This window comes from Eleutherodactylus coqui, chromosome 9, assembly GCF_035609145.1.
Source record: "Eleutherodactylus coqui strain aEleCoq1 chromosome 9, aEleCoq1.hap1, whole genome shotgun sequence".
NCBI classification, from domain to species: domain Eukaryota; kingdom Metazoa; phylum Chordata; class Amphibia; order Anura; family Eleutherodactylidae; genus Eleutherodactylus; species Eleutherodactylus coqui.
The window spans coordinates 146,151,747-146,179,199 of record NC_089845.1 but is presented as its reverse complement, the minus strand read 5'-3'; the positions used below and the strand labels follow the sequence as shown (position 1 = coordinate 146,179,199).

The following is a 27,453-nucleotide window of genomic DNA, read 5'->3' as shown; positions in this document are numbered from 1 at the left end:
GTGGCTGAACAAGATCAGTATTACTGAGAGCGCTATCAGAGTAGAAGTTAAAAACACTATTTTAATCTGTTACGGATAAAAAGAATTAATTCCAGATTTTGTTTTCTTCAAACATCACTGCCTTTCATCATCCATTTACAGTTGTCCTAAAGCACTTTCTTAAATAAAAAGTTCGGATTCTTTTTTGTATAAAAATCCATGTTCAATATAAATATGTTCGTGACACAAATACTTATTTTGCTTCTCTTTTTTTTTTTTTTTTTTCTTGCCGCTTCTGAAATTAAATCCAAGAGCGATACGATTTGAACAGAACTTTGAACATTTTCTATTTAACTAAAACAGGGCGAAACCAGCGGGACGAGAAAGATGAGTTCTACTTTACACAGTTGAATAAGATATCTTTTAAAGTGAATCTCCACCTTTGAAACCACCTTCCAGGACATATTAAGGAATATTTATAAGAGGAAATCACTTCTAAAATGTTGTTAGAGTCGGCCGCCGGCTGCTTCTCCTCGCCGCCGAGCTTCTGCTATATGGTGCATATGCAATGCAGGCTTTTTTCATTAAAAGGTCAGCTTGTGTCACATGTAACCGGCACCTATCTTCTGTAATGGTCCCCATCGTCCCCTGCCACCTTGAATGTGAGGGCTAAGGCCTCCCTCACACAGGGCGTTTCATACAGCGTTTACCGCTGCCTTTTCAGCCCAGCGCTAAACGCTGTACAACACTCCCATTCATTTCAATGGGGCTGCTCACACAAGGCTGAAAACGCAGCGTCTTCCAACGCTGCGCTTTGACAGCAATGCATGTTCTATTTTTGGGCGTTTTCAGCCCTGCGTCGCCCATTAAAATGAATGGGCAGCGGTTTTAGCACTGCTGAAAACGCGGCAACACTTGGTGCCGCGTTATTGGCAGTGTTAACCGCTCACCGATTTTCAGGGTGAGGGCTTGTAATAGAAGCCCTACCCCGAAAATCAGTCCCAGCTAGCTAGAGAAAAAAAAAGAAAATACTCACCTAGCCGCTGCAGTCTGGGTCGCAGCCGCTGGTCTCTGCCGCTGATCCGGGCTTCCCCTGCATTCACAAGTCTATTGCCGAAGGCCAGGTTTGAGAACCCCGCCTCCGGCAATAGAGTGCTGTGATTGGTTGTCAGCACGCTCGATGCCCAATCACAGCTCTTCATTGACTGTCTCAGCCAATCAGCGCCGGCAAGCTCTGATTGGCTGAGACAGTCAATGAAGGGCTGTGATTGGGCATCAAGCAAGCACCGACAACCAATCTTATTGCCGGAGGCGGGGTTCTCAAACCTGGCCTCCGGCAATAGACTTGGGAGTGCCGAGGAAGCCCGAATCAGCGGCAGAGACCAGCGGCCGCGACCCGGACTGCAGCAGCTAGGTGAGTATAGCTTTTTTTTTCCTTTTCAGCATTCTTGGCTGCGTTTTCAGCCGAGCTGAAAACGCAGCCAAAACGCTGGCATAAAGTATGCCAGCGCTGCTGAAACGGAGTGGAATCTGCAGTAACGCAGCGTTGAAAAAGGCCCTGTGTGAGGGAGGCCTAAGGGTGATAGGGAATGTGGAAATAAGCAAACTCAGCTGAGCTACGCCGTTTCTGCAACTCCCATAGAAGTCAATAAGAGTTAAGCAAACTGCTGCACAGTGTGTTACACGGTTTCTAGCATGTCGTACCCGTCGCTCCAGTTCATCCCACAAGTGCTCGATCGGATGAATGGATAGTTTTTACAAAATGAGCAACTTTTTATTTTACCCATGCCCTTCCCAGCATACCGTTCGGCAAACTCAGTATTTGCATATTTTCTGATTTTCTGCAGTATCCAAATACTTTTGTCCATTTAGTGTGTATATACATGTCTTGATTAGTAATGGATTTCCATACCTCACTAGCCGATTCTGTTACTTGCTGCTGTAGAGCACCAACATGTTTCTCCAAAGACTTCATGGTGTCCACGGTGGATCTATACTTTTTCTTATACTGTTCTACAGCAGACTCAGATACTTTGGCCTGGTTGTGGATTTCTAATAGGTTGTTCTCAAGTGTCTGGACTTGTTGCTTTAGCTGTTCCATGTCAACATTTTGTCGTTTTATAGTTTCTTCTTGAATCTCAATCTAGAAGCAGAAGAACAGACAACAACTTCAGCCATGTGGGTACATTTTGTGTGTACATTTCCATTAGTTAATGTAGACTAAACACAACACAGATATTCGCAAATCTAGTTGTCTGAGCTGTAGAAAAGCCCTATAACTTTCCTCACCTCCTCTTGCCAGCAGTCGCAGTGCCCATCTTCCTGCCCCTGACCCCAGTGGCAGCCGCTGTCATTTGCCCTAACTTCACGGCCCAAAGGGTGCGTGCGTGCTCAGCAGATCTCTTGAAGAGCCTCAGCCAATCCTAATGGGTTCCAACCTATTTTAGGCTCCCTCTTCCACCCAAGAGTGTCTGAGCAACTATTGCCCCCTCTCTTCTCCTGGTTTTGATCTTTGGCTGTCACACCCAGCTTTTATTGACTTCTCCACTCCAAACTTAGCTTTTTTTTACCAATGTTTTCTTTGTCTGCTGCCAGTCCTGACCCTCAGTCTGTTTCGCGGTTTACGCGGGAACGCTAACAGTCTCGACCACAGCTCTGTTCCATGACCACGTTTCTGTCTACAGCGTCCGGTACAGCATTACTGTAAACGTAATCAAACTGAATCAGCTCAGTCTTAACTAAATCTATTTCTGGGGTAGTGGTCTAGGGTTCCCCAGTGAAAATCAGATCCTGATTGGTGGGCTTAAAGGGTAAAAACCAGAGACTACCGGGTGCAGTCCTCAGATCTAGCCCTAAGCAAAATTGTTTTATAGACACAGTAGATCCACATTCGCTGCCCTGACCGTTTTTGCTCAGGCCATGGATCCCGCTGGTGCCCAGCTGACCAAGCGTGTACAAACAGCCAAAGAAGTCGCCCAGCAATGTGCACAACAGGACCAGAATTACCCATATGGAAACCATGGATCCAGCAGCTTCTGTCCAAGCCGATGCTCTAGCCATCGCTAGAGGCTACGTCTTTTACTACCATCATGCTACAAGGATAATCTGAACATATGCCATGGATTAATGACTATCTGATTTATTTTGAATTACAAGCTAACTAGTTTCCCGCTGACAGGGTCCAGGTGGCTTTTATAGTGTCTCTATTGTCAGAAGAGGCTCTGACTTGGGTGATCCCACTCTGGGAATTAAGTGACCAAGTTAGTGCAAAGCTGCAGACCTTCTTGGCAATGTTTCATAAGGTCTTCAACAAACCTGGGCAAGTCTCCTCTGCAGCATCCTCACTTCTGCGTTTATGCCAGTTTTCTTTGTTGGTTGATCAGTACGCCATTCAGTTTTGCACATTGGGCTCTAAACTGTAGTGGAATAATGAGGCCCTAAGGGCTTCCATATGTGAGAAACTTTCAGCCAAGATCAAAGATGAACTAGCAGGTCATGATCTACCCATCTCCTAGGATGACCTTATCTCTCTCGCCACCAAGTTAATATCTGGTTTTAGGAATGCCAGAGGGAGTCTATCAGAGAAAGAAGACTACCCCACCTTGCACGAATGTCCCAGAGACCCCTTCAACCTCCAGCCTCTGTATTGCCTGAAGAGCTTATGGAGGTGGAGGAGCAACTGTGGTATTGCTCTTGGAACTTAAGCCTGTACTGGGAACTATGCTTGTGTATGCTCTGCTAAACGAAAACAGTAATGCCTAGGCTCAGTTGGAGAGGTTGCCCTAGACAATAAAGGTCCTTCTCAAAGTTTCTTCTTCCTGTGAACATGTCAAGCAGTAATGTCCAATTCTTGGATTGGGCCTACATGCACTCTAGATCTGTAGCACATTTCATGCACCAAGAACGTGTGCCCAATACAGTATCCCTACTGTTCTACTCTGTCAGTGGTGAACCTCTTGGAGACGTGATCCAATGCATCACAGCTCCTCTGACCTTGCAGTTGGGTGCCCTGCACGCTGGAAAGATTTCTCTTAATCCAGTTCTCTCAATTCATTACTACTCTGTCTCCAATGGCTTCTTCAACATACTCTGGCAATTGAGGCACAGGACAAATTGTTGGTTGGGGTACATGTTGTCATAGACATTCCTGACTCCTGTTTCTCCAGCCCAGAAGATCCTGTTACTCCAGAAGTTCTCAGCATGCCAACTCCCTATACCTCTTTCATGGACGTATTCAGCAAGAGAGGGGCTGAGACGTTGCCTCCACACTGTAAGAATGACTGATCCATTGATCTGCTTTCTTGAACAGCTCCACCTAGAAGGCAAGTGTATCCTCTGTCCCTACCAGACACTGAGCCTATTTCAGCCTACAGGCTGAAAAGGTCTCAAAGGGTGGAAAACGGGGACCCCAGGTACAGCCCTCCGATCTAGCTCGAAGCCAAATCAACTCAGAGGCACAGCGGATCCACATCCACTGTCCGGACACATTCTATGAAGACATAGTTTGTCCCTGCACTATGTTGAATTTATTTTAAAATATCCCCCGGTCTGACCTGGTGTAGCATGCATGGCTAATTACCTTCTTTTTGGCATCCTGGTACACAAGTTCGCCACGCTCTACACTTTCCTCAAGAGACAATATTTTATCTTTGCACTCTTGTATTTTCAGAAGATCCGCCTGATGTTCCGTAGATTCAGAGACCAGATCCTTTTGCATGAGGGAAGCTTTTTGGTTCCACCTTTCTAAGTCCGCAGTGTGAGTACGTTTGGCTTGATCTAGATCACTCTGAAGTTTCTCTACAATCACCACATAGTTCTGGATCTGAAAGAGAAGACAGTGTATGCAAAAAATTAGGGTTTCTTCGTACCGACATTTCTTCACTTATCTTAGGAGTACAGTTCCATACATTTGTATACCTGTTAGTGACATTAACATTTTCTGACTCATTTTGAAGAGCTCAATATGGAGATGTTGCCATTTTGGATCATTTTATTTGTCCCTGTCCAAAAAAGATGGTCATGAATATAGTAGTAATAATAAGAATTACAATAATAATAAAATGATCCAAATGTAAACAATCACTGCATCAACAACAACTGCAATGACAATGGGACTAAAACCAACAACTGCTGGCATGCTGTTCTTAGTCAAAAGTACACTAGTAAATGGCTTAGAGTGGTTTCACATCTGCGCTGGGGATTCCACTTACATGATCCGTTCGGAAAGAAGGAAAGGGGAATCCCCGAGGCCGAACGCTTCAGTCTCTGGATGGAACAGAACAGGGCTGTGGAGACCCCACTGACTATAAATGGGGTCTGCCCGCTTTCCGCCCAGCCGGCCAGCTTTTGGATGGAAGACAAGGTACTACATGTAGTGCTTTTTCTTCAGGCATTTTCAGCCGGATCTGTGATGCATCCTCCGGCTTGAGATCCCAACGGGAATGTGAAACCACCCTTAGGCCAGGCTCACATGGGTGGATTCCAAATGCGGAATAGTCCCCTGCAGGGAGGGACCGTAGCAAAAGGCAGCAATTCAAAGCCATTTAAATTTGCTGTTCGCTCACACTAGCAGGTACGAATTGCATAAGCAGAGGAAAAATCTGTGAGCGGCGGAAAAAAAAAAAAAAATCACAGCATGCTCTATTTTGCTGCAGACTCGGCACGGACAGCCTCCATTGAAGTCCGACCCGCAGCCCATACGCAATTAACATCGCTTAGCGATGGCGCAGGAAATACAATCATAAAATAAAATACTGTACTGCGCATGACTGATGGCGAGCCACCACGGCCATCCGCAATACCGGAAAACTCAGGTACACAGAGTCACTGGTCGGGCTCACAACCGGGATGTGCTGCGGGCCTCCTGCATGCAGAATCCGAACCACCCATTCTCCTCGCTTATTACGAAGACATAATGTAATCACCAACAAGAGCGATCACATAAATAAATAATAATTGCCGCAATCCGTTCCCTTTTTTTCAACTAGGTTCCAGTATATAATAAACCATACCATTAAGGCCCAATGCACACTGGCGGATTTTTGCTGCGGAATTCACAGCGGGCGTCTGGCCGCGGATTCCGCAGCAATGTCCGTCTATAGCATGCAATGTAAAATTCCATGCACACGAGCGGAAATCACATGCGATTTCCACTTGCGAAGGAAACATCGCAACATATTCTATTTTGATGCGGGATTCGCAAAGATGACTTTCATTGCAGTCAATAGAAGCCATCCGGCCCTCGGCGATTCCGAAATGTCAATTTCGAAATCACCACGGATCAACGTCATCGCCAGCGTGGCATTCTCTGCACTCTGCAATTGAGGCGCTGCCCTGGGCCGACACATCTGCAGCAGAGAGAAGAGAATCCGAACAGGTACGCGGGGGTCACCGGCCGGCACCAGTTATGATCCAGCTGCTGGATCGACCTAAAACCACTGACAGGTGAACTAAAGAACATTGACTAGCTAGTTACAATGAGCTGGCATTGACAAGGGCCAAACTGTAATGGATAGATGACTGAGCACCTTTTAAAGCATTAGCTCTTGTGGAGTGCTCCCAGTATGAAGTGATTATTAGCTACCAAAAGGCAACCAAGGAAGGACAATCTGTGACCTCGCACCATGGTCATGGACACTAAAAGCTCACTGATGCACATATGGAAGTGAAGGCTAGCAAGTCTGTTCCCATTCCACAGAAGAACTACTGTAGCACAAATTACTGCAGGCTATGATAGTTGTCAAAGAGCACAGTGCATTACAACTTGCTATGTATGAGAGTGCCCGCCTGCAGGGCAGTCAGAGTGCCCATACTCATCCCTGTCTACCAACAATGGGCACATGAGCATCAGAACTGCATCATGGTCCAATGGAAGAAAGTGGTCTTCTCTGATAAATCATATTTTATTTTACATTATGCAGATTGCAGCTGTGTGTGCGTCACTCACCTGGGAAAGAGATGGCTCCCGGATATATTTTGGAAGAAGGCAAGCCATCAAAGGCAGTGTGAGGCTCTGGGCAATGTTCTGCTGGGGAACCTGGCATTCATATGGGTGTTACTTTGACACGGCACCTACCTAAACATTGTACAGACCAAGTACATCCCTCATAGCAACAGTATTCCCCAATAGCAGTGGCAGGATGGAGCAGGATAATGTGCCTTACCATACTGCATACATAGTTTGAGGAAAATGACAGAGTTCGAAGTAATGGCTTGGAGTTTAAATACCCCAAATCTCAATCTAAAAACTATGTCAATATACTGGAAAAACAATTCTGATCCATGGAGGCCCCACTTCATAACGGACATGTCTTCAAGGATCTGCTGCTACCATCTTGGTGCCATTTACCACAGGACATTTTCAGAAGTCTTGTAGAGTCCATGCCGCATAGCATCAGGACTATTGGGGTGGCAAGAAAGCGTTCTACACAATAATAGGCCGGAGTAATGGTCAGTTATCAATGACCTCTATAGTCCATTACCTATGATATCTTAGGTGTTCGCATATGGGGTATGACAAAAGAACGTGTAACCTAACACAATCGGAAAGGATAAAAATAGGTCCATCAGTGGTACCAATAAGGCAAACAATGAAAACCAGTGTAGACAGATATTAGCATCAAGCTAGACAAATAGTATTTAGTATGCAGTAGGGAAAGACTGGATGTGCATGCCATTAAATCGAAAGGAAGGATGAAGATCATGGGGAGAAGTTATGTTGCATATATTACCACATGGACGCACACAAGAGATCAGACTATAAAGGCGAAGGCGGAAGGACAAGAAAGAGAAGGACTTTTCTGTTCATCAGATTTTTAGAAAAGAGCATAAAGGCTTATTGTTTCGCAACTAATTTTTATTCTAAAAGTAGCTGATTAAATACCACATCCTGCTTATTCTAAGCAGTTCAAGCACATTTTTTCACCACTTTCAATTTGACTTGTAAAATCACATTAATTTGTTATGCAGTCTTGATATCACAAGCCAAAAGCCAACACTGGTCAAGTTTAGTTCCTTGAGTATTTCAGGAAATATAGTAGACTAATGATGTTCGGAATATAGATTATGCATGTAGAATTTACTGGTACTAATCACTCAGCCCAAACGTTTAGGGTGCTATTATATGAGCATTAGAGGCCATGGGTGACGCTCGCAATTTACCACCAATTGCCGGGCTGCAGCTGAACTCGCGAACTGCAACAACGGTGAAGTCTACAATCCATGTGAAATAAGTCAGGCCATATGAATTTGTTACTCTAATCTATATGGAACTTGATAGAGCATGCCCATTATAGACTTCAGGTCCTTTTACGTGGGTCAAATTCTCGGCCCGAAGTAACGAGTGTCAATCAAGACCTATATTAGAAAGTAGAGATGAGCGAGTATACTTGCTAAGGCACATTACTCGAGCGAGTAGTGCCTTAGCCGAGTATCTCCCCGCTCGTCTCTAAAGATTCGGGGGCCGGCAGGGGGCGGCGGGGGAGAGCCAGGAGGAACCAAGGGGAGATCTCTCTCTCTCCCTCTCTCCCCCCCGCAACTCACCTGTCACCCGCGCCGGTCCCCGAATCTTTAGAGACGAGCGGGGAGATACTCGCTAAGGCACTACTCGCTCGAGTAATGTGCCTTAGCGAGTATACTCGCTCATCTCTATTAGAAGGGCATATTAACTAAAACCCAGCCAAATTCAAAAACTAGTACAGACCGTCAGACCTCCTAAATATAAACCCCAGACTGGACCCTTTTCCCCAATATAATAGAGATGCTAGACCAAATGTGTAGATCCTCTTCTCTACAGTCATATGGAGAGATATGTTACCAATAATGATTTTTGGCGCTATGTCAAAAATTTGATTACTTGATGAACACACATTTGCTCGTTCATCAGTTGATCTGCAGCACCTTCACACTGGCAGATGATACTACTGTATGAGTAGACGTTATAAAGAACAATCACTCACGATCATCTGCCCATGTAAAGGATTCTTTACTCCGGGAGGTCTACTGGACATATAGGAAGAGTTGCAAGTATGCTTTACAAGACACTAATCTCTTTGGCTCTGCTCTTAGATTTTGGTTTTGGCAACTTTGTAACTTTTTGGTTTACATTTTTGTTTTAGCGATTTCCGGTGATAGAAATACCCGAGTTGTGCCGAAGTGGATCGGGTGCGATAATATTTTCGCAGTCTCCAAATTATGGTGTTGCGAATCTGCATCTCCGAGCATAACTGGTCAGGATATGATACAGTTGAAGCAAGGTTTAACTTCACTAAAAACCCCTCAATGACAGGCCCACTTTAGGCCTAAATGACCAACCAATTCTTTTTTCCTCAGTGCTACAACCATAACATTTTAAGTTTTACACCAACATTAGGGGTATATATAATGTATTGTAGAACTGGTATAATATTTTTTTTTGGGGGGGGGGGAGGATTAGGGAGAAAAAGTAATTCCATCATTGTCTTTTGAATCCTTATGGCATGCAGCATGCAGAATAAATAGGATAGCATATTCTTTGGGTGAGCAAGTTTGTGTTTTGCTACTTTTGTACAGTAAGAACACTTTCTTAAAGATTTGCTTTATTGTCGCCACATTTCAAGAGCCATAGCATGTTTATTTTTCTATCGACTGAGCTGAATGAGGGCTTATTTGCAGGATGAGTTCTAGTCTTCATTGACCCCAGTTTTCGGAACATATAACATTTCGATCACATTTTATTCCATTTTTTCTAGAGGTGAGATTAACAATATCTGCAATTCTTGCATGTATTATTTTTTATACCGCATTCCCCCTGTTGTAAATACACGCTTTGTAAAATAAAAAGTCAAGCAACTAGAAGGAATTGTAGTTTTGCAGATACGCCAATGATTAGAGTTGTGGCGTGATTAGATGAACTCTCTTGGCACCCGAGACCCTAGAAGTGGCACCACTCTTAAGACTACTAAGCGACTACTTGTGCGCAGAGGAGCTCTTTTTCCACTTGTGTAGAGCTTGTTGACCACTAGACGCCTCTACGACGCAATCAAAATACATTTTGTGCAGTTAACAGAGTTTGAGAGCGGCGCATTACTGGAATGCGATAAACCTGATGGTTGTATCGACAAACTGACCACAACTTGGGCCGTTGTGACCAAACTATTAGGAGGTGTTGGGACCAATGGATGTGAGAGGGCACACAAGGTGACAGGGCTCAGGACGCCCCCTACAGACCACCAGTAGAAAGGATCATCTGACAAGCGTGTGCAGCTTCCACTGTTTCGTTGTCTGTCGGAACTTATTCTAGGTGCTCAGCTGAAGGACATTTGGTTTTGCCTTTTACACCAACCATTGCCTCCATTTGCAGTAGCGACGTGACCACCTTAAGAGGTGTTGGGTGGTCACTAAGGGGTTATGGCATTAAGATAACTTTTTTGAGCTACAGTTTATTTGTTCAATAGCTTTTCAATGGCTTCTGTTGTGTGAGAACAATAGCAGTCACAGAACGTTACCACAGTGGAGGTAAACTAGGAGGTGCAGTTTTGAAACAGCTGGGCAGAAGCTGGTCAAAAACCACTGGTCCTTCTAGATTAAGGAGATGGTATCATTAGGGCCGAGATGATATATATATATATTTATTTTTTTAATTTCAAGGCCATATAATTCCACCCAAACGAAAACGCTTAGTCTTAGCTTTAGATCCACAATAAGCACTTATTAAATGCAGTTCACAATATTGCTGCAAGCATATTCACGTGAGAAGTATGAAGCCTTACTGGCACCATAAAAACAATAGAGGTTGGAAACCTTCATTCCAGATTACAACAAAAAGCATTAAATGCCTTTGTATAAACACTTTAGTGAGAGGAGCACATGGAGGAACTTTGTTGTAGAGATTATCTCATCACACTCTAAAACGTGCTCGAATGTATATATGGCATTTGATCCCACGTCTATTCTTAAAATCCAGAACATCCAGAGATCTGGGAAGAGTTGAATGCCTTAAACCAGTCTGCCAACCTGTCAACTTCACTCACACAATGTTATTATTTAACTTGATGAATGGGAAATCTGCAGAATGGAAAATTGTACAATTGACGGAGCAATTATATTTTTTTCCCTGTTAAAGGGCATAAACTGTGTAAATGAGAAGTTTCTGCTTTATAGAACTCAACGGTTAAAGATCTACCATTGCTGATGAATTAAAGGGGTTGTCCAGACACATTTTCTTTTCTTATGGCATTTTAAGCGGTTTAAAAAAATAAATAAATTAAAAAAAATGATAAAGTAGTGTAATAATTGTTGCTGCTGTGGCGATGCCTCCAGGGTCCATCACCGGTCTTTGTTCACCCAAAGTCCAGTGGTGGTGTGTTAACATGAGAGATGACCGCTGAAGCCAATTATTGGCTGCAGCAGTCATCATTGGAGTTGAGTGAACAGAGATTGGCACAGGGTTCGAGAAGTCCCATCATGGCAGCAGCAGAGGGTTGGTAGCATATCCGAGGCAAACCTTCTGCCTCTAAATTAAAGAGGTTGTGCCGAAGTTTAAAGCTATCCCCTGCCCACAGGACAAGCGCTCAGAAATCTCCATAGCTGTCACTGAAATAGATGGAGCAGTGCTACACACGTGCAACTGCAGCTTCATTCATGCATGAGTGGTCAGTACTAGAGATGAGCGAGTATACTCACTAAGGCACATTACTCGAGCGAGTAGTGCCTTAGCCGAGTATCTCCCCGCTCATCTCAAAAGATTTGGGGGACGGGGAGCGGCGGGGAGGAACGGAGGGGAGATCTCTCCCCCCCCCCTCCCGCTCCCCGACGCAACTCACCTGTCACCCGCGCCAGCCCCGACTCTTTAGAGACGAGCGGGGAGATACTCGGCTAAGGCACTACTCGCTCGAGTAATGTGCCTTAGTGAGTATACTTGCTCATCTCTAGTCAGGACCCCTGTTTTCGAAATCGTAGCCTCCCAGCAGCTCAACTCCCACCAAACAAAGTTATTCATTATCCTGTGGATAGAGAATAACTTAACATTTTGGTATTTAAACACTTTATGGGGCAAATTTACTATTGGAAACATGCAGTTTTCTGGATCAAATTGTGCCAAAATACCATCTTGTATAGTTTGCGTCACATTTTTCATGTGTTTTTACCCACTGTTGGGCAATTTTTACAACTTGTCCAACAAAGTGGTGTTTTGTGGACAAGCAGGTGTGGCTTACATGCAAATTGTAGGGCTCGGTCAGATGGTGTTTTTTGTTGCACATTTAGTTGTGTAAATCAAAACACAAAACGCATGTGTCAAAAATTCGCGTGACCGAAGCGGGCGTCGTGTTGTAAAATTCACACAAAGTGTGCTGCCCGCTATCCCCTGCTGTGGCTGTGACAGCTGCAGCAGGGGATTCCTTAGATGTGAAACCCCTGGATGCTGTCACATCCAGGGGCTTCACCTTATGGTCAACGGGGCTGGCGGCAGCAGCGCCGACCCCACTGAAAACATACAGAGAAGATCGCGATCCTCTGCCACAGCGCATATAAAAATCGGACATGTGAGTAATAGATATGGGTTCTAATAGATGCGAAGCGCAAACACAAAAAACATGTGACAGCTGCAGCAGGGGATTCCTTAGATGTGAAACCCCTGGATGCTGTCACATCCAGGGGCTTCACCTTGTGGTCAACGGGGCTGGCGGCAGCAGCGCCGACCCCATTGAAAACATACAGAGAAGATCGCGATCCTCTGCCACAGCGCATATAAAAATTGGACATGTGACTAATAGATATGGGTTCTAATAGATGCGAAGCGCAAACACAAAAAACATGTGCAGCAAAAAAAAAAACGCCCGCCGAAGTCTGCGCTGCAAGAAAACTAACTATTTTCAGATAGACTTGTATGGGAGAGAACATGCACGGCAAACTGAAAGGAGCACGCGATCTTCACCGAGTGACAGCGCTGGATTGGGAGAGTGAGTCATTACAGAACAATCATCACCCTGTTATCTTCCCTAACAGCACCCTAGCTTACCTTTTGGTGCCATGGAAGAGGGTGACAGGGTCCTTTTAAGATAGTCATGTCTAGGTTTGAACTATTTAGATTAGATAGCATTAGTAAATCTGCCCCCATATGTTCAGAAATCTGTGACTGACCGAGTAACCCCAAGTATGACAGTAAGCAAAACTTCCACATTAGAGATGAGCGAGCATACTCGCTAAGGACAATTACTCGATCGAGCATTGCCCTTATTGCGAGTATCTCCCCGCTCGGAAGAAAAGGTTCGGCTGCCGGCGCGGGGGAGTGGTGAGTTGCGGCAGTGAGCAGGGGGAGCGGGGGGGAGAGAGGAAGAGAGAGATCTCCCCTTTGTTCCTCCCCACTCTCCCCAGCCGCTCCATGCCCGCCGCCGGCAGCCGAATCTTTTCTTCCGAGAGGGGAGGAATTCGCTAAGGGCAATGCTCGATCAAGTAATTGCCCTTAGCGAGTATGCTCGCTCATCTCTAATCCACATGCTAATCATCTTAATTGTGAGACAGGAGAACAGAATAGTTCTGCGTGTACCTGGCCAAGGTGGATTTCTTGTTCATGAAGGAGCTGTTGCTTCGCCTTTTCAGTCTGATTCAGTCGATCCTCCTGATCGCTGCATTTTTCCCACAATTCCCGAGTTTCACTTTGTAAAGATTTAATCTTCTGCTGGAGTCTAGAAACTTCTGCCTCCTGGAGACCCAACTAAAAAATTAAACCAATATAGAAATGAATGTGTCTCTTTCTGGAGGAAGTGTCCAATGATGCAGCCATACCGGAAGGGAGTGGGGCAGAAAACATCAGCTTCTTCAAGCATGTTGCATGAAAAACTACAATATACATTATTATGCTTTCAGGCATTACAATTTGTTATATTAAACTGTACAGAACTACTTTTTAAACCCTTTATTCCATATAAAGCTCCAGATGTGTCATCTGATCTCATCAAAGCACTTCCAGTAAAGTTGGCCATTGGCCGATATAATCAAATAAAATTACTAGAATTAGCCAACATTAAAAACCAAGAAACTTCTCTATGAAGCTCAGATTAACACATCAATGAGTTTGAAAGCTTGTTGAAGGTCAGACATGAACACCACTACTCCATTCACATTCGGGGTTTGCAGATCTTAGGATTGCTGGGGTCCCAGCGGTCAGACCCCCAGAGATCAGACATTTATCCTCTTCTCTGGATAGGGTGTAAGTGTCTTTAATGGGAAGACCCCTTTTATGCCCTACTAAAGACTCCTTACCCTCAGGTTCTGGATTTAGGATTAGCACTGTGCTGATTGCTTGGGAGCAGTTATGACATTCATCATCTTGTGATGCGGTATTAAAGAGGTTTTACAGGAAAGTACTATGGATGACCTATCTTCAGGAGAGGTGAACGATAGTTGAGCAGCTGGGGTCCGCTACTCGATAATCTGGCCAATCAGACGATCGGGTGCCAGCTCTCAGGGCCGCTACACACAGGGGTACGGAGTGGAAGCTGTTTCTCCAACCCATGTGTTGTGGCTTTGCTGACGGAGGTCTCATTAAAATCAATGGGAATTGGTTACATTTTTTACTTATGTGCAAGTGCAGTGCTGGGCAGCCGTCCCCTCCATGTAGGGAGGACGTGGTTGTTTATCAGTAACTTGCATCCGTGTTCCTCCTTATAGTAGTTTGGCTGTCTGCATGCTGAGGGATATGGTGCATTACCTGCACCCCCTATGTTTACACAACAGTAAGTATACGGCCATTTTTTTGCGCTTTTAGGTACAAACGCCGGCCACTACACAGGCGTCAAAACAGCAGCTTCCACTCTATACCCCTATGTGTAGCAGCACAGAGCGTGCGCCCGATCAGTTGATCATCTGAGATTCCGAGCAGCGGACCCCAGCCGATCAACTACTACCTGAGGATAGCTCATAAATGATATAACCCCATTAATCAGACATTATTAAAAATTACAACGGGTGCAGTTTGCAGATGAGAGGCCCCACAGCAAGACCTAACTGTTCTCATCCTTATGGTATGGTAAGAAGAGTTCAGTGTCTGATAATGTAGTACTTAAAGGGACAACATTTCTGGGGATATATTACCTACTGTCATTCTTCTATGCTGATGTCCCTGTTCCACCAGTTCAAGAACCTGTTTTCAGCTGTTGAAGATGGCCACTGCAATTTTCTAGCTACCTAATGCACACTGTGCACTGCTCTCTGATTGGCCAGCACTTATGTGAGCAGTGCTGGCCAATCAGAGAGCAGGTAGAGTGCATTCATTGTCTAACACTAGCAATGCACTGTGGGGATTAGGTAGCTGGAAGATTGAATTGGTCATCTGAAAATGGGACCGGGGACCAGCGGATCAAGGCCAACAGCAAGTAATATAAATGCCCCTCCGGTCCCAGAACTGCAGAGTACAGTATATATGCAGATACACTTACAGAGTTAATATGAGGAGTCAGCTTATCAGAGTGGCAGATATTCCAGAGACCTCAACACCTCTTAAATGAAAGAAGGTGATCCATGGATCGCGAGATGCAGCTCTCCACTGGTTTATTCGCATCTTACTTTATATTGTTGATCCCATAGTATAAAACACCAAAACTACAATAAAGTGGACAGATAAGAGGAGAACGGTATCTCCTGATAGGCCTAGGTGTGAGACCTGAGGGTGTGAACAGGAGCGTAGTCAGACAGTCCAGGTCAAGGCAGACAGCGCACTTCAGCCCGAGGAACAAGCCAGAGGACAAATCACGGAGAACAGCTTAAGCACAATCAAGCAGGCCAGAGGTCGGGGCAGGCAATAGAGAGAAGCATAGTCAGTATATCAAGCTGGGATAAGGAGCTAAGAGGGGAACATAGTAAGAGATGTCAAGAACTTAAGTAGCACCTTAAGTGAGACCAAAATTACCACAAGACTTACGCACCCTCCATTAGGGGGAAGATGGCCGATGTATGCAGGGAACATTAAGGATTGGTGGAGATATTTAAGAAATACGCAACGGTGCTTTAAGAACGTGGCCAAGTGCGCACCCCAGTGCCGTAGTTGCTGCCTGAGCAGATACTGGAGCGGGGCGTCTGGACAGAATTAGAAATGTATACACAACACGGCCCCCATAAGGGGCGAGCTGGCAGCTGCAAACTACATAAACTCTTTCTACTGTGACATTACACACTACTGTTCTACATGGGGCAAAAGTGGAAATGAGTCACCTGAAGTCGCGTATTGATTGGTTGCTAATGACACTGAAGGAAAAACGTCAAAACGTTCTGTTTTAATGGGAGCATTTCTTTATTTCAGTCTTAAAACCGCTAGAATTTAGCATTCGAAAGCAAGCTGTAAAGCTACTAAATATACAATTCCCCAAGTTTCAGATACTCTGCCAACTATATTCTGAAGTATGTTGTACCTGCAAAATTAAATTCAGGTTCATGTTGCTGGAAAACACAATTTTCATTAATTTAGTAGAGGATTTTTAATAATAAGCGGTGCCGTCCCATAATGACAGCACATATTCATCATTTAGATTGTTACTATGCAACAAGGTCAGAGCATGTCTCTCTAGGAATTAGACCAAGTGACTTGTGTATACCCCAACTTCCGTCTTCGAATCTAAAATTGTTTATTGTTGCACATGGTGCGGTGGGTAACGCGAAGGTCAGTAATGACAGAAAAGCCTTTTCCGAATGATTAAACCTTTAATTCCAACATTTTGAGGATTGTTATACATGTAACTGTGCCATGCACTGAGGAAATGGTAGGAAAGGAACTGAGCCCTTCCATCTTACCAACAGCTATGGATACTGAAGAATGATCTGCGAACAGACGTTTCAGTCTAAACTCTCAAAGTACTTACTTCTTCTTGAGTGCCAAAATATTTCTCCTGTGATGTTTTCAAGTCTGTTTTAAGTTGTAAAATGATTTGATCTCTGTTATTAACCTAAAAAAAAAAGAGAAATATCAAAATTAAATACAGATGGACAATGAGCGAGAGTTAAAACACCAGAATGAATAAGTAACTTCATTCAACTCCAACTTGAGCAAGACAAGGCATTGTGCGCTCAACCTTTTTGTGTTATTTCTTTTCCTTGCTGGTTCCTTTCAATGTACGATTCCTTTAGATATTCCACACAAAGGGCAATGCCAAGTTGTACGTCTACAGACAAACCCTTACACAAAGTGCCGCAGGAACTAGACCTGTCCGGATTTAACCCCTTCATCTAGCAACATAACGAGCTCTTTCAGGGTCGTAGAACGGAAAGTCCTGTAGGCTTATCTCGTCCATACATCTGACATTTCTGCCGGCACTCTGCTACGTAAGAGGTCTTCCATGGACGTTTCATCTCTTGGGGGTAGATAGATAAGCAGTGTAGGGATTTTTGCAGATGATCCTACTGTTTCTCACAGATATTAGTTGTAGAAGAGAATAAAGGCAGTGCCAAACATGACTGTCAGTCATTCCATTCTACTTCTTGTCAAGTTTCAGGACAAACTTTTGCCATGGGATTGGATGGGATGGAAGGTAGGTGGTATATTACTTGAGGTTGTTCTTCTCTACCGGCCATGCAATCCACCGGTTCCCCCGTCCCGTTTTCAGTTGTCCAAGATGGCTGATGCAATCTTCAGACTACCTAATGCCCCAGAGTGCGCTGTTGGAATACCAATGCACTATTGGTTGACCCTTTGATTGACCAGCACTAGAGTTGAGCGAACGTACTCTGCCGAGCTTGATGCTCGTTCGAGTATTAGTGTATTCAATGGTGTTCGTTACTTGAACGAGCATCACGTCGTGTTCGACCCTGCCCCAGTTTTTGGCTCCTCCCCGCCGCGACGCAGCGCGTGCATCAATGGCAAATTTTTTGAGAGAGGGGTTTGTTACTCGAGTAGAGCTCTCGAATTTAACGAAAAGCTCGACTCGAATAACGCGGACCCGAGCATTTGGGTGCTCGCTAGAGATGAACAAACCTACTCGGCCACACCCCTTTTTCGCTCGAGCGCCGCGATTTTCGAGTACTTCCGTACTCGGGCGAAAAGATTCGGGGGGCGCCGTGGGTGAGTGGGGGGTTGCAGCGGGAGTGGGGGGGAGAGGGAGAGAGAGAGGGCTCCCCCCTGTTCTCCGCTGCTACCCCCGCTCCACCACGCCTCCCCCCGGCATCCCCCGAATCTTTTCACCCGAGTACGGAAGTACTCGAAAATCGCGGTGCTCGATCAAGTAATTACTCAAAACGAGTATATTCGCTCATCTCTAACCAGCACTCATTAGAGAAGCAGTGCACATTGTGCATTAGTTAGTAAGAAAATTGTGGTTGCCATCTTGGACAGAGGATAATGGGACCCGGAAACAGCAGTTTGCAGAACGGCAGAGAACAACTGCAAGTGATATACTTCCCTCCTCCGGTCTCAGGACAAAATATTATGTGTTCATTCAATTAGGAGTCAGGCTGCCAATGCTATACACAAGAGCTTAGGAGAAGGGCACTAATCTGTTCAGAGTCTGACACTCTATAGCAAAAATATGTCCAATTGTAATATTGTTGCACGAAAAAATGGCTTAAAAATTGTGTATGCACTGCATTTGTGGATTCATTCCAAAAATGTCCATACAGAGCTACTGATATTAATGTAGGATGTTCATCCATGGATCTCTCTGATTGCTAGTACGGTTAGGGAAGGAATACCACTGCTGTATGGAATATTGGACCATGCTATTCCAGGGCGGTTCAAGCCTTCAGTTGGGGCTTCTAAGTATAAGAGGGTAAATGAGTAAAACCCCTTCCCAACTGTTTTTTTTTTTACTATTGAGGGAATTCGAGAGGTCAAACCTCCATCACTCATAATGTTACGGCATATCTAATAGTGGTCTCACATCTACACTTGGAGTTCTGCTTTCCTGCTCCGTTTGGGGAGCAGGAATGGGAAATCCCCGTGGCTGAATGATGGAACTGAACAGCACCGAACAGACCCCATTGACTATAATGGGGTCTGTTCGTTTTCTGCTCAGCTGCCCAGCTTTTACATGCAGCAGTTTTTCTTCCAGTATTTTGTGCCAGACCTAGAATTATAAATTGCAGACATTTTGGCATTATTTGCAGCAAGTTAATACTGTACATTGTAATATAAACACATTGGGACTCTGTAGCCACGAGGAACACATTGTAGTTTCAGTTTAAGATACTATCCTTGCATCCTTGTCAAATGGGATGTTCAATAATGTACGGAATGGCAGGAGAAGCGCTGTATATCAAACACCATACAAATATGTTATTGAATGCCTTTATTCCTGAAATAGCTCCATATATTGGACAATTAGTCAGGAATAACAGATAAATATAAACCTACCCTGCTCAAAAAAATTAAGAAATGCTTAAAAGGCCTGTCCAGTACTTTACTATTGACCTAGGATAGGCCATCAATAGTTGATCAGTGGGTGTCCACTGCTCAGGATCCTTGCCGTCAGTGCAGAAAGTACTGAAAGCAGGTAGCGCCATCAACATTGCAACAGGCTGGTTTCATACTGCAGGCAAATTCAAAGGGAACTATATCTGTAGTACCAAACCAGGCCACTGCAATGTTGACAGCGCTATCTGCTTCCAGCACTCTCCAAACTGACAGCGCACGAATAAACAGTTGATTGGCAAGGGTCCGCCTTTCTGACAATCAACTAATGATGAGCTGACCCAAGGATGGGTCATCAATAGTAAAAGTCCTGGACAACCCCTTTAAATCACACATCGGAAGCCTTCCCAACTGAGCGCTGTATGCACCATCTACAGTACCTCCAGTTTGGTAAGCTATTGTGACAACTTGAGTAAAGGCCCTTTTAGACCCAACGATTCTCGCTCAAAATTGTCTCAAAGCCGTCTTTTGAGCAAGAATCGTTGGGTCTAAATGCACGGACATTGTTCAGTTTTTGTGCACGAGTCGTTCCTCGCTCAATTCTTTTTTTCTTGAATTAAGCGATGAATTCTTATCAGCGTTGCAGGCTGTTATCACAGTTTGCAGCGCTGATAAGATTCTTACAGCCCGTGTCCAACTGGTAGTTTACAGCAGGACGCAAGCTGTAATCACGGAGAACAATACAGTTGTTTGCTTAAGCAAAACAGCTGTGTTGTTTGCCAAGTGAGTGGCGGTGTACGTGTCTGCCTGCATAGCTCTATAGTAGCTACTTAGCTGCTATAGACTATGCAAAGATGATTGCTCAAAACTGTCACTCAAACATTAGTTTGAGTAACTATTGAGCGATCATCTGTCAGTGTAAATGGGGTCTAAGGTCCAAAAATGAAGTGGGAGTGAGCAGGGGGAGAGTGAGAGAGAGATCTCGACCCCCCCCCCCCCCCCCCCGTTCCTCCCCACTCTCCCCCGCCGCTCCCCGTCGGCACCCGAATCTTTTGAGACGAGCCGGTAGGTACTCGCATAAGGCACTACTCGCTCGAGTAAAATGCAAAGCATCAAACAACTATTGGCTTTGTGTCTGCAACTCGAAAAAAAAAAGTGCCCACAGATATCAATCTGGCCTTTATTTCTTAAACTGGGATGGAAAACTAAATCCTGCATGACGATTGGCTGCTTCCTCCATAAAGCCACTCTGATGATGAAGTGCGCCGAGCAATAAAGGTGATCGGATGCAGATGAGGTCATACCGGGCTGCTCATCATCAAGTACATGCATGTGCCATGTCGAGGAGCAGTAACTTGGCTCAAGTAAGAAGACGGTTCAAGGAAGCACCAGAAGATGTTCGTAAGAAGAAGAAGATCATCTAATAGTGTTTGCCAATTTACAGTTTGTACTTTTTTTTTTTTCCATTACAAATACCTGTCACAATTTTATTTCCCCAACCAAATGCAGCATTAAACATAGTATAAGCCTTGACAGACGCTGGAAACAGATCATGAAAGGAAAAACAATGAGCCGCATTACTTTTAAAAGTACTGATGAATATGTTCTTGCTATTTGTGAAGAACACAGGTTACAAATGACATGCCTTGTTATATACTAGCAACTTGTAATTGACAAGAGGCACTCAAGGAGGAAGGAGGGGGGGGGGAATGTAAAGGCACACTCAGACACACACCTCCTGTTGTGCAGTTTTATGTCTCTCTGTGACAACTGCCAGCTTCAGCTCCAGTCTCTTCCTTTCTTCACTCATCTTGGAAATGTCCTGGGACTGCTGCATGATTTGCTCTGTCAGCTGAATATTTTCTTCTTTAAGTTTATGTAGAAGTTTGTCCCGGTGGAGCAACTGGATGTAAAACAGATAAACGCAAGGTTCATTTCAAATATTGTTGTCCCATCTTCATATGATGTTCCCTAAAGTAGAGCTTAATCCTCGGAAGGAATTGTATCTAATTTGAGTGAAAAAAAAAGCTTCTTGTCTCTTGAATATTCACAAATGCAAGTACATAGAAGCGAAATGGCATTTCTGACAGCTGTTTGCTTGGGTCACAGATGTAAGCAGCGAGTACAAAGGAAATACTTGATATTTATTTCAATAGTTTCCTAATCACACGGAGCTGTCTGCATTGTGTTCTGTGCAGACTCTTTTTAATTCTTCCCATTCGGCTGTGCTTGTGTTTGACTAATCCTTTATAGGTTACTCATCACGGGTTACTCCGAGTAAGAATTAATTCCAAATATTACCAGAATTACCCTTTACACATAGAAGCATTGAGATAACGATAGCCTACTGGTGATGCATGTTTTTATGTTTCATGGCAGCCTCTGTCAGCAGCTCGTTAATGGGTGTATAGGGTGAGAATCCAGCATACACGCAAATGGGAAGATAGAACAATGCCCTTACAGCGCCACCAGCGACCCACTGCACACTGATGAGGGGCAAGACCCCCCAAAAAGGCTGTCTGTACACGGCTACCTCTGGCTCATATCCCTCAAAAGGTAAGACATTCACTTGCAGGAATGCTGCCTTCTAATAGGTGGCTTTGTAGAGGTATTGTTACATCACCTTATTTGCATAAATTTCTCCGAGGAGCATGGGTGGCCTCACTAGGTGCTCTCCCTAAGGAGAAACCATGTCCTTCCAATCCAACATGTGTGTCATAGCACACCGCTGCTCTCCCTGCTCACCTGTTGCCAGGGCCGCAGCCAGGCTCCGTTACTGGACATACGCTGCATGCTATGTTCTGTCCTCCTCTGCCATTGTAGTGTCTGCTCATAAGGCTTACACGCACTCCTGCCCTCTTTCTTAACCCTTTCCAATCCACTGTCTGACACCTAAAGACATTCTGATTGAAGGCCGTACAGCTTCCAATGTTGGAAGACGTCCGTCAGGGTATTCTTACTGTATATTACTGGCCGCTCTGCTGTTGGGGGCCTCTCCAGCATGCCCAATACCGCAATACTGACTCTAGCCAGCAGGTGGCCGTCATTGTATAATGGCAGAAAGAGAAAGCCCCCTAGGAAACCCTGAATCCAAAATTGGATTGCAAAGGGTTAAAGGGCCACCACACACTCTCCTACTTTCTTCCCCTCCAATCATCAGCCACGCCAGCTATATTAGACATCCTTCCATCATGCAGGATGTATAAGCAATCTTCTGTGTTCCCTGACCTTAGCTTTCTATTTTGGACTTTGTTATTGGCTGTCCTGTACTGCTAGAGCGGACTATAAATCGTCCTCTAGATATGAACCTGTTCACACAATCAGGTATTGCTCCTCCGCACAGTGCAGCGCCAGTAGCCGCCCTATCAGGGGTATCTTTACAAGTAACTGCTTGGGGACCCCACAGTGAAGACCAAGTCCAAATTGGAGGGCTCAAAGCTGATAACTGGGGTTCCCTAGGTTTTTCCTCCTCAGATAGTCCGAAGCCAAACCGCTGTGTAGAAAAAGCAATATTCACTTCCCCCTCCACCCCACCAGAGTCCAGTCCTTCCACTAGTCTTCACTTCCTGCTGCGCTACAGCCAATCACAGGCAGAAGTGAGCCGCTGATTAGCTGCAGCAGTAACGCGCCCCGTATATTAGTGACATCATTGCAGCTTCGCTGAAGCAGGAAGTAGTGACAGCATGCGAGTGGCGGGGGAGTTGAGTATGGCTTTTTTATGTTATTCCACCACTCTGGGCCTGTATTTAAAAAAAACTTCTCACTTTAACCCATTAAAGACCTAGTACCGTAAATTTACAGCTCTTGGTCCTGAGCTTTCATCCCAGCCAATAGTAAAAAAATTTGTCGAGGAATTAAAAGGTCCTGCAATTTAGGTCCCAGAGGAGAAGACAGAAGATGTTTTTAACCACTTTTTCCTTCTCCTGTACAAGCTACATAGTGCTCAGTGAGCGCTATGTAGAGGATTCAGGAAGCGGCAGTGCTGTTTTCTGTACGGGACCCAGCAATCACGTGATCACAGGCAACCCCTGGCATGTCAGAGCTGCAGGGTCTTAGCAGACCCCTTAACCAGCTCTCACAGTGACTACTGTCACACTAGGGGGGCGTTTTCCCTGTAACTGCAACTCCTATAAATGCTTCAGCTTCAGTAGAAAAATGTGAAAAAAAAAAATCCAGTGTGAATGACCCCTCCAGATGCCACCACTGAGGAGATGAAGTCTTGCCCAGTCCCCATTAACGTCAATGGGCCGCCTGTGTAACGCATGCACATGATCACAAGAAGTCTTGTCGCTGCTCTCCACTGAGAGGCCTGACCGGGAAAGTAATCTAGAAATCAGAATTCCCTGAGAGTGTATTTACACGGGTGATTTTCAAGCACAACTTTTACGCATTGCGAGATGCATAGAAATCACACGTGAAAAAAACCCATTATTTTGACAAAGTATTTCCATGGGTGATTTTTGTCTCGCAGTGGTGCCGCCAGATAGAGAAATTGCAGCATGCCATATTTTTGGGCAATTCTGTTCAAGGATCGCCAAATATTCCCTAAGGGAGCATAAAAAAAAAAAAAAAAACACCCCATAACACTTGCATGTAAAATACAAGTTTCACACGTGTGAAAATCGCAAGTGTAGCGATACGATGAGTTTTTCTAGCAAAACACATTGCAATCACATAAAAGTCGCGGGTTTACAAGTGCGATATCAGGCCGAGTTTCTCAGACCGATATCACACTTGCCTGTGCGTATACGGCCTAATAGTATGTACACCGACTCCCAATGTAGAGGGCAAACACTAAACAATACTTGGGCCGCATACACATGACCGGCCTGGGGTGACCCCGGCATACCTGTCCGGATTCTTTACTTCTGTGTTGACTTCAATGGAAGCCTCCGTGAATAGCCCGCACTAAAATAGAGCATGCTACAATTTTTTCCCCGCAAGCAGAAAATCACAATGGATTTTCACTCGTGGGCAGGAAAAAGTATTTTTCCATAGCATGCTATGGCAGATATTTGCTGCGGAATCCGGAGGCGGATGCCCACTTGGGATTCCGCAATGCAAATCCGGCCGTGTGCATTACGCTAAAACTGTATACTGCATGGTATTCAGATGTATCCATGCTTAAAGGGGTTGTCTGGTTAAAAATTAAACTTTTTAAAAGTAGCTCCAAATGATTAAAAACAAACATATCTGTCCCCGGCGATCAGCTCTGCAGCCCCGCGATCCTCCTGGTCTGTACTAACTGCAGAAGTGAGGTGACCTCCCCTGCAAAGTCACCGTGCCAAACTCCTGGCATTTGATCGCTGATGCCAGCATGCCTCTGATTGGGAGGCTGCGGTCACCTGCTACTACAGACGTCCCCGCTGCTTAAAGGGGTTGTACCAGAGTAACCAGTTATTCCCTATCCATAGGTCTGCCCTGTTTCCCTCCATCGCCCTCACAGCGGGGGTTACTAAATGGAATGCTGGTCCTATTATTCTAAAACCGAAAATATGCATTTTTTGGGGCTGTTTTGTAGCTAAAGGGAAAATGGTTTTCCGACTTGGCACACAAGCTAGAAACATTACAAAAGGTAACAGAAACCATAAACAATCACAACAGGATCCCTAATTATAGATGTATATTTTAGGTACTTACACTGCCAAGGAATAAGGAAATAAAAAGCAAAGGTTAATACAAAACAGGCAATTAAAATTGATTACCTCATCATAGCATGCAGAGTACTGGTTCTGCGCTCTTAATAGTTCCTTCTGTAGGGCCTCACGTTCGCTTTCTTTGTCAAGTATCTAAAAGGGGAAAACAGAGAATATCTGAATGGAAACCGTTTGAACAGCGACGCATTCTCTCCCCTCTCCAAATTACCGGAAGGTGCGCCAGTCAATATACAGCGAGCCGTTACTTCTATCGACATCTAATAACAGCTGCTCGGTTCTACTCGCGGTCATTTTTCACGCGCTTCGTGTTTCGGAGCGAGGGCACTGCGGCCGTTTTGGTAGTGAAATATATAGCAAGCGTTAAGTAATTGCCTCCGTGTTAATGGGGAGCGCGTTGGGGGCGAATGAGGCGTTCATGAGATTCCAACATTTGCTGCACCTTGCGTGATGGGAAGGATTTCAATTTCATCATTTTCTAAACACAGAAAAATGTATCTCTCCGATTCAGAATATTGAATGTCTTATGGAAAGTGAAAGGTCATTTGTAACTGTCCGAACGATTGATGGAGTTAAGATACCTCCTTGACCTTCACCCTGCGCTCGTAAAAAACAGTTTCAGATGACGGAGCACGGGACGCTTTTTTTTTTTTTTCTCTTCCCTTTCCCTCTCGCCAGAAATGTCTGTTCCTATTGCCTTATGGCGGCGCGGATTTGCTATCTGATATATTTCATAATTGTATGTCAACATTTAATTACTGTGTGTCTTCCCTCATTAAAAAGCTAACTGTCATCTAATACTGCTTAGCAACGCTCGCTGTTTACACTAATTCATGCAATTCTGTCTGCTCCCTGCCATCTTTCTCCATCACCATCAGCGACATAATTGCTTTAGATGCCATTACAAACAGCCAAGGTCACTGCCTTCAAAAATATATATTCCAATTACGCATTAGTTAGAAGGAATGCCTGCAACGAGCAACCGGCCTTTGTTTAATGCGGAAAAGAATCTAACACCTTGAAAATAACGGCACGCCAAAGTTCATTATCTGCTAATATTCGGAGAAGAACACCGCCGCAGCTACGTTATTATTACGCCCGGGCCGCTTGCATGACGGGCGAGAGTCATGTCCGCTAGATTCCTTATTAATCCATCTAAATTCTGGGAAATATAGGGCATTACCTCAAAAGTGGAGCGCAGGTTTTTTATTTTGCGGGTCTTAGTTAGGCCAGGCTCACACGAGCGTATTTGAATTGCGATTACGCGTTATAGAGTCCTGTTCTATATGGGTGTGTACAAAACACTGTATATATGCAACTACATTGCATATGAGCGGCCTTTATACGCAGTGGCGCTCAGTGACAGAGTCGGAAATTAGAATGAAACCAGGGAGACTGCGCATGACAACGTGCTAATCACGGTAAAAAGCCGGCTGTGTGAGCGCGACCTTAGGGACAAGTGGGTAACCAGAGCCCAAAATAAAAAAACAGAGGCCGGGTACATCATTGTTTGGGATTCGACATCCCTGCTCCATTGTGGGAGCAGAAAACCGTAATCCATGGCCAGAATGGTCCTATGATAGAACTTGAACGAACCCCAGAGACTTTATACTTTTTCGCATTTTCCAAACTCTTGGCATCATGGTGCCCAGGATATGAGCGCTGATGCCAGGAGAAGAGACGGTTATGCTGCAGTCGTTAGGTGACATCCTCTGCCACACCAAACACCGGGACCACAGCGGGGTACTGCTCCGCTTGTCATGTTAGCACAGTGGGTACGATAGAGAGAATGTTCTCCGATAATCAGACAACCCTTTCCACTAGGGATTTCATGACGGAATGCTGCAGCAATGTACAGCGCAATGCAGGTGAATGGGGATTTACCAAACTGCATCCACTTACAATGGAAACAGATCAGCAACTGAAACTAGTTATGCTGCGGATTCTCACTATGGAATCCATTCATTGTAATGCAATGCACCACATGGCTCATGTCTGACCATTGTCTATGTGTATAGCATCCCTCACTCTCCACCTCGCCATACCGTGCACATCTCCAGCCCCTTTACCTTCTGTATCACCCCATTATCTGTAGTATGTAAGCTTGTTGGAGCAGGACCCTCACCCCTACTGTCTCCATCAATCGATTACTACATGCAACCATGATTTTTGTATCTTTGTGTCTGTTCTCCCCTGTTTGGCAAGTGCTGCAGAATATGTTGGCGCTATATAAATAAAGATTATATTATTATCACTAAGGCCTCATGTCCACGAGGAAAATCGGGCTTGCCGCGGATTCTCCATGTAGAATCCGTAGCGGGTCCCTCCTGCCCCGCGGACATGAGGCCTAAAAATCAGAATAAACTCACCTGCTCCGGACGAGGCGGATCTGCCTTCCTTCGAGGCCGGATCTTCTTTTTTCGGACCGGCGGATGTGCTCGGCACGCCAGCAGCGTGCCGCGTGCATGTGTCAGGCACATCCGCCGGGCCGAAGAAAGAAGATCCGGC

At 44.9% G+C, this 27,453-nt stretch overlaps 1 protein-coding gene across 1 annotated transcript in view; it reads right to left on the bottom strand.

Moving 5' to 3' along the window:
- LOC136578489 (polyamine-modulated factor 1-binding protein 1-like) overlaps positions 1-27,453 on the bottom strand; it is a 372,216-nt gene that overhangs the window by 311,114 nt on the left and 33,649 nt on the right. The window contains exons 3-8 of the mRNA XM_066578603.1: positions 24,997-25,080; positions 21,027-21,194; positions 16,812-16,895; positions 13,505-13,672; positions 4,559-4,801; positions 1,892-2,122 (exon numbers count right to left, since the gene is read on the bottom strand). Of these exons, the coding sequence (XP_066434700.1) occupies positions 1,892-2,122; positions 4,559-4,801; positions 13,505-13,672; positions 16,812-16,895; positions 21,027-21,194; positions 24,997-25,080 (978 nt within the window). The remainder of the gene's footprint in view (positions 1-1,891; positions 2,123-4,558; positions 4,802-13,504; positions 13,673-16,811; positions 16,896-21,026; positions 21,195-24,996; positions 25,081-27,453) is intronic.